At 51.5% G+C, this 8,095-nt stretch overlaps 1 protein-coding gene across 1 annotated transcript in view; it reads left to right on the top strand.

Moving 5' to 3' along the window:
- Nucleotides 1–4,133: 4,133 nt before the first annotated feature.
- ELAVL2 (ELAV like RNA binding protein 2) overlaps nt 4,134–8,095 on the top strand; it is a gene marked incomplete at both ends in the record, with an annotated part of 129,145 nt that continues 125,183 nt past the window's right edge. The window contains one exon of the mRNA XM_082843391.1: nt 4,134–4,216. Coding sequence (XP_082699517.1) covers nt 4,134–4,216 — 83 coding nt within the window. The remainder of the gene's footprint in view (nt 4,217–8,095) is intronic.

The following is an 8,095-nucleotide window of genomic DNA, read 5'->3' as shown; positions in this document are numbered from 1 at the left end:
ACTTACCTTGAAACGGGACTCCATTGAGCTCTCGAGAGTGACACAAGGACCTAACCAATCATGTCGCGCGGCCTCTCCTGGGCGGCCTCAATAGAAGCGTCTGGACCAATCAGGATCCTGGGTAGATGAGCAAGTTGCGTTGTGGCACGACTCAGCGTATACTTCCGCGCGTGCTGCCCGGGATAGGAGCCTGGCAGAGCAGCTGCACACACGGCAGTGCGGAGGCAGAGAAGGGGTTGGTGATACGGTGCTATAAATCTGTGGTCCAGTCCACCTCCCTTTTAAGACGTCCTCCCCCCTTATTTCTGTTCTCAGTTAGAGATGCAGCAGCTTACTCCTGTAGCGACCTACTAAAAAGCAACAAGGAGAAAGACATCGTCTTTTTGAAAAAACGTTCTTTCGTCTCTTTCTTTGTTCCTTCGTTTGTTTTTCTTGCCCCTTTTTGTTTAGTTGAACGGCAATAGGAGGGTAGTCTCCGTCTTTTTAAACTCTCTTTTTAAAGTTTCCCCTCCCCTTTCATATATTTTTTTTTCGCCATTTCTCTTAGCGTTGGACTTTGGGGTCGAAAGCATTTCTTTTTATTTGCTTCTTTTAAGCCGAGCACAGTTTTAGGTTTCGTGCTGTCTTAAGAGAACTATCCAGCAGCCTCTTGCTCATCCTTATTGGGAGAACTGCACCGTTACTTTAAAAACACATATACACAAAAACCTTAAGGGAGAAAGGTAAGTTTCGGTTTGGTTTCTTTAATCATTAGTTGCAGCGATGCGCTGGCAAACCCAGAAAACCTGTAAGTGAGCAGAATACAGAATACGAAGTTAATTGCACATGTTTGTATTATTTCAAAGATACTGCTCTGCTTTTTAATTCTAGAGACCTAGACTAAAAGACCGTGGACGCATGCTTGACGTACTGAATATTCACAAATGTCAATGGCAGAAACTTAAGTGGTAAATGTGGCCAGGGAAGAACAGGGGTACAATGGGAGTCTAGATATTGAGTGAGCTTCGGGATTGAGGTTGGAAGTTCATTTCGTGGGAAGAGAGGGATAACTTGGTTTGGGGGGGGGGCGGGGGGATGCATGCCTCTACTTTCGCGAAGCAACCGAAGGACCGGAGAAGCTTTAGGACCATTAAGGGGAATCAGAAGCCTGGACTTGGAGATTAGACCAGCGAAAACCCCCGACTTAATTGCATTAACCAGATAACATGTGCTGGGGAGATGGGATTGCCAGATGGAATTTAGATGCTGCACTAGGCAGCTAGTTGTAGTTGACTGAAAAAAGTACATGCCGCCTGAGGGCTGGGGCTGGGCTGGGGCTGGGGTGGGTAGAAGCTGTCAAAACTCATCGTTGCGAGGTGTGCGGGCTCTAATTCACGGCCGCCAATGATCATGGTTGTGTTTAAAAAGAAGATAGCCAATTTAGGGCCGAATTCTTAAGCCTGTACCGGATATGAGATTCCCTTTGTTCAGAAAAGCGTAAATAAGATCCTTGGAGCTGTGTCTGTTGGAGGGGCGGCTGCCTAGGAGCCTCGCTGTGCTGCGCGCTGGGAAGTGGATTCCAAGCCCTGTCCTTGGTCCTACGCGGCTGACTTCGCCTTCTGGGTGAGGGGGGAACCCCCTTCGCAGCCGACAAGGCTTCGCAGCCACTCAGTAGCCAACTCGGCTACACATCCCTCAACCCCTTCCTTGCGGCCCCCCACCCACCCCTTTTCTCGAATAGCTATTGTTAAACTGATGCCTGGAGAAAGATGGTTGGGGATGAGACGCTGGGCAGACACTTGCTTCATTTTAACTTTTGTGATTTCTCAGGGTTTAGGAGAAACCAGCTGGCTTTCTACTGCGAAAAAGAGAACACAGGGTAGAGGTGGGAAAGGGGGAGGATGTTCGCGGGGCGGGGAGGGTGGAGGGAATGGTGGTGGCAGTGCCCTTGCCTAAGAGAAGTTTAAATTATTGGCACGAGGGGGTGTGGGCGAGTGTGTGCATGAGAGCGCCCGTGTGGTGCTTGAGAAGGAGAGGATTGGGAAAAGGTACAAAGCCGGCTGGCTTAATTTCTCTCTGCTCTCCATCCCACCCACCCTCCCAGTTCGAAAAGCCAACGCGCGGCCGGTCTTCTCCGGACTCGACTTTGCCATCTCCGGGGTCCTGGGGGCTGGGGATAGCAAGGTGGCAGTGCCCACCCCGGGATCTCAGCGGCGAACAGGACTTCGCGTGGCCATTGTTGCTTAATTTATGCCCAGCACGTTGCCACGTACCCACCTATTTCACGTCTGTAAAGAATTAATATGAGAGCTGTATAACTGTGGGAAATTGGAGGTTGGATACATTCTCTGTTTTCCATTTGCAAGTACGGGTTAGCGAAACTGATGTCGAGACTGGGTATTTTCTCTCGTAATTACCAGCTGCAGATCTGGCTTTACTGTGGCCAGAGTGAGAGAAATTGTCAACCATTTAGAATTTACTCTTAACACCGCTGGGCCAGGATGGATGTCTCTGTACTTTCTCCCCGAAATGAACAGGTTCTTTCCCCTCCCCCGCTCATGTACAAACATTCCTGTTGGTTAAGATTCTAAACCTTCAGCCCTTCCCTACACCCTATTTATTATACCCATCCTCTGGATGTTGAGAGTGGACGGGAAATGGAGGTGGTTTATTTCTTAGGCCTACAGTGCAACCTATAAAATGTAGGCTTAACATGGGGGGGGGGCGGGGTACAGAGCAGACAATAGTAACCTAAGAAATTATTTTCCTAACTGGAAATCAGTTCCTAAAAGTCAGGGGGAAAGGTGTGAGTGTTTGGGGGATGGAAGGGTATGAAATCTGTTTAGGGCCCATAAGATTTCCTTGGTAAAATGGCTTCTTAAATGGGACATCTGAAAGATTTGTTAGAATCTAAAACAAGTCAAAAAAAAAAAAAAGACGGAGAGAAAATGTTGAGGGTTTAAAAATCACCTTTTGGGGGATTAAGAGAATAACTATTTCTCTTAGTTTTTGCTGAGTCTGTCTTACACCAGGTACTCCTGGGTTCCCCTTACCTCTTTTATCCAAGTGCTTGGCAGCCCCACTTTATAAAGCTTAACCTGTTCTGGAGTTCTCCACGAAAACGCAGTGTTTGCCAACTAGAAGTGGTTTGGAAGACTTGGGGAACTCTATTGAGAGAGAGGTCTCCCATGACTTCAAGAAGTCAGTTTCGGGAAGTAGGGCATCATAAGGCATTCTAAGAGTTTTAGGCTTGGATTGGCAAATTTGGTAGGCCCATTTTTGCCTAACGTTTGGAAACAGGCATTCTTAGCAATCCCCCCTGCCTGGGATGGGAATATTATAATTAACTGTTTAGAGGGAGGTCAAAGAGGCGCAGGCGCTTTGAGCCGTTTCCCCAGGAACCCGTACAAAGTCAATTAAGGTCATTTAATTGCAAATCGTAATTGGGGTGACAATAGAAATGCTGATATAGAATCAATTAGCTATTTCTGGTGTCCCCAGTCTGGGTCCCCCAAATTGAGGGATGGACTGTCTCCATTTCGATCATGGCTGAGCCCCCTACTTTACTGTCTGATTTGACTTCGCCCAGGAGGGCAATTTTGTCTCCTCTACCTCCCGCCCTGGGTTAGAGGAGTCCTTCCCCGCTTCTCCCCCAGCCCCGCCCGTCGCGTGGGGGGCGGGGAGCGCTGGCCGCCCTTAGCGGACCTTGCTGCATCAAACCCGCATCATGCCCTTGAAGCTGTAACCTCGGTCACGTTCTTGCGGCGACTCAGCCGCCCACTGCTCAGTTCTTTCTCTTACCTCGTGCGATTACAGGTAGGTTTGACAGGTGATATTTTTAAATGTAGTTTTTTAGGGGGAAGGGTTAAAACGGAAGCCTTTGCATTGAAAGAAAACAAATACACAAAAAAGCCCCAATATGACAGGTGCTCTCGTAATTAAGCGGATGAGCAGGTGTAAAAACGTGCTTCCGCCGCGTGGTTTGGGGTCGGTTTTGACTCCCAGTCTTGGGTCTGGGTCTGAGGACTGGCACAGGTTTTTCCTGGGGAAAGCGATTGAACTGGGCGTGGGGGCGGGCCAAGGAAAGGCAGCGATGGGACGCCCCCTCGGTGAAGAGTTGGCCGTTTCAGGGCTTCGGTGGGGGCGTTGGAAGGATGCGGCGAGCGACAGGCGCTAATATAGTCGAGTGCAGGATTTCCTACTTTGTGTTTGAAGCAGAGTATAGCACCCCACACAGGTACTCGGGGCTTATTTGAACATCAGATTCCATCTAGACAGGCAGAGAAGGGCAGCGGGGGCAAACCTTTAGTTTTTCGCGGAGGGACCGGACCCTTCAGCTGTGAAGTAGGGAAAAAGCCCTTGAGCTTTGCTTGCAATATGTTAATATATGTATGTATATATATTTGATACACATATATCAAAGTACCCCCGCGCGAATCGCTCTGGCTGCCCGTTAGAGTCCGGAGCCTCGGGGTTTGCAAACTTGCACCTGGTATCTGACGCCTCTGGGCGCGCGACGCTCTCCGCGCTGCCAGGGGAACCTGGTCCAGGAGCCTGCCTGGAATCGGAAGCTGGGAGGGAAGGAGCCAAAGAGTCCGCAGTCGGGCGTGTGCTCCCAGGCACCGACCCTCGGGGCTGCCGGGCAGGGCACGCGCCGGCAGCAGTAGCCGCGGCGCCGCGAACTCGCCGCCGGCCCCGCCTCCTGGCGCTCTTCCAAGCAAGCCCCTCCTCCCCGCCCCGCTACAAACGGCGGGATCGCTGCGCCCGGGCGTCACTGAGGCAGCTGCGGGCCGTGTGAGGAGGCCGGTTGCTGGCGCGGCGCGGGTGGGGCGGGGGTTCCGCTGGGTTCCAGGCCGCCTTCCCGCCACCGTCAGACCTGGGGACGCCGCTGCCGCCGCCACTACCGCCTCTCCGCGGAGCCCGCCCGGAGCGAATCCTCCGCGGCTGTGTGACGGTCGGCAGCGCGAGCCGTAGTAGCTGCAGCTCTGAGTCACAGCAGGCAAGTGCGGGGGTGGGGTGGGGTGGGGCGGGGGCGGGCACGCCTCGCCGGGCCGCGAGTCTGTTTCGGACGCCGAGGCTGAGGGCGGTGCGCGCCGCCGCGGCGCTGTGTTGCGGAGTCCGGCCTCGGCTCGGCGGGAGCCCTGGTCCGGGCTCAGGGCGGGAACGTTGGTGGAGGCGGCGGAGGTTGTGCACGGGAAGTTCCTAGAGCTCGACCCCTGGCGGCGGGAGTCGAGGGAATTGGTCGCCTCGGGAGGTGGCACCGCCCCTCTTGTGGGCACAAGCTGGTTGGGGGCGGCGGGAGCCGAGCGGGGCCAGTTGCGCCAGGCAGCGTGCACAGGCGTGGACGTGTCGGGTTACGGCCGCGGGTGGCGCGAGAAGAACTGCGCCGAGACGCAGGTGAGTGTATTGGAGGGAAAGTGGGGGAGGGGGCTTTTCTAGAAAAAGGGCAGGATTCCTGTGGTGGACTGGCACCTCCGCCTTGTGGGAGGCTGCGTGCACTGGGTTCTCCAGCCGGGTGGTGTCTGGTGGCGTGCCCACTTGGTACGGCGCCTCCTCGCGCGTGGTCCTTTGCGCTCCCGGGGCGTCTCGAGACTTGCTGCGGCCACGCAGTGTGCGGAGGTGGGTTGGGACCGTGGGCGCCCAGGACAGAGCAGGGAGGATCCTCGGGCCGCTCTTCCCCTTGCGCCGTGTTAGGTGAGATCGGGCGCAGCCGCGCGAGGTCGCAGCTCGAGGTCGCATCCCGGGTTTGCGCGCGAGCCGTGCGCTGGGCGGGAACCACGGGGCGGGTCGGGCCGCCGGGCGAGGCAGGCTCTGGGCTTTCGCTTGCTCGCGGCGGTTGCGGCGGCTGCCTCCAGCTCGGCCAGGAGGGCTGGCCAGCGGCGCCCCGGTGCACGGACGTGTGTGCGCGCCCTGGTGAGACTCGTGGAGTCTCGGGTGGACCAGCCTCTGTTAACCAGCAGGTGCTCCTCCAGTGGTCGTGACAGTGACCAGCACACAGTCTTCCCACGGCGTTTCCTTAAAAGCTGACTTGTTATCCTAGAGGGCTGGAGCGCAGGACATTGCCTCTAGATGTGAGCCACAGGCACGGAGCCGTAGCTGTCCAGATGGTCATTTAAAATAGTGTGCATTTTCAAAGATCATCTTTACGATAAAATGTTCATCTCCTATCGTCTATGTTTTCTGAAAATGTGAGGAAAGGAGGGTTTGTTACCGGCTATCCTGTCTCCTTTATTCCTTCCCCAAAGGATGGTGCTTAATGCCACACGAAATATGTCCGGCAAGGACAAAGAGCTTTTTAAAACTTAATATTTTTGTGGACCTACCCATAATAATTGTCTTCATAAAAATATAGCTCAGCCCCAAACTTATGGCAATTAAGTCCATTTAAAAACTCTAATAGCAGTTGGGATGTAATTTTCCCATCCTTTTAAGTAAAATCGGTTTGTTTGAAATACTGTTCAGTTGCCCTTGAAGACAACATTGTCAAGAATCCTTTTCCCCAGAGTCGTCTGAATTTTTCATTTATGCTAAGGCCGCTTTTTCTTGCGGAAGCTGACGTGGAGTCTCCATTTTGGTGAGCGGGTGGAAAAGCTTTCCTGGATCTACTTTCTCATCTGGACCTTTGGTTCTAGAAATGGGTGACTCTTGATGGAGGAACTGCAAAGTTACTGCCTTTGGTTTTGAGCTGTTCTTCATAATACGTTTGTAGGAATGTTGGTTTAACACTGTTCAGGTGTGTGTGGGGTACATACTTAAAGTTCTCTTGGAAATGGGGGAGAGAATAGAGGGGGGAAGAGGAAAACAGTTCTGAAAGATCATGGCTGGGGTGCGGTGGGGAAAATTAGATTTTGAAGAAACACGTTCCATCCAATTTTCTATGCTTCCTCTACTTTCTTTTCCTTCTTGAGAGAATGTTCTTGTGTTTGTGTGCTCAAAACTGTCCCCTTAATGCCCTTTCGGGTAACTTTGTGCTGCCACCTTTCGGGGGAGTAAGGTTTTTTGTTTTCTCTTCAAAGACCCAGCCTTAGGCCTTTAAGGCCCCCCCCACACCCTTTCTCCCTGTCTTTAGGTGTTTCCTTCACTGTGTCTTGTTTGCTGTTAGAAATCTTGTCAGGTCAGCTGTTTAAGCTGCCACGCACTCTTTCCCCGTGGTTCAAGAGAATTTCAGTTTTAGGATATGCTACTAGAATAGAACAGGTACCCAAAACTGGTCAGTGTCCGCCAGGCCTGTCTGTTTTTTCCTACTGAACCTTATTTTCCTTTTCTAGGCTCAGAATGTATTGGTTGTTAGAGTTCCTTTTTTGGTTTTGGTTTTTTGGTTGGTTGGTTCTGGTTAATGCTTCTTCACCAGAGAAGCGAGGTCCTTCTCTGTCTGGTTCAGCGCTTTTAGTTAAGACTCAGCTCCCAGCTGGTTACTGAAGAACAATGCTCTAAGTGGCATTTCTACTTCCTCATTTCTTAATCCAGCTTTTGGTTCTTTGTATACGGACAGGTGTTCCTGGCTGAATCCTTGTTGCCACTTTCAGCCATTCTAGCCTTCTGTGCTTTTCCTGTTGATGTTATTTTAATTAAAAAAAAATACTGCTTTGCCCTCTCAAACGTCTCTTTCTCTTCTTCTCTTCTAGAAGGAAGTCCCAAGTTCTCTTTAAGGACACAACAGAGCCATCCAGAATACCCCAGCTTCTAGGCTGGGATCAAACTTTTCCTCTTAATTTGATTGGAAGAAAAAATATATTTTTTAATTTATGATGCTTTTCAGGCATCAGCATGGCACAAGAGCACCACAGTGGCAAATTACTCTTCGCGTTCTTTCTCCCCAAAGAGCTGGGTACTCCTAAATAGCATCTTATCAGGACTGACTTTACCTTCACCTTTTTGATGGCTTGGTCTGCATGGTAGGGTCAGTTCTTTAGCTTCTCGTTTGAAATCTTTAAAAATCTACCACATTATTACATTCTTGTTGCCACCTTTGTCACAGATAATGTTTATTTGGAAGTAAGGGAGGTTGGAGATCCACGGTATTTAGCCTGGTCAGGTTAATTTTTTTGATGGCCTTGGGAGGGGCTCTATAGGTGAGATGGTATGGGGCCTGGATGGTGTGCCACCCTGTGGAAAA

Source organism: Leucopleurus acutus (assembly GCF_964270905.1).
Source record: "Leucopleurus acutus genome assembly, chromosome: 7".
Lineage (NCBI taxonomy): Eukaryota > Metazoa > Chordata > Mammalia > Artiodactyla > Delphinidae > Leucopleurus > Leucopleurus acutus.
The sequence above is the reverse complement of the archived record's forward strand: the minus strand, read 5'-3'. Positions and strand labels throughout refer to the sequence as shown.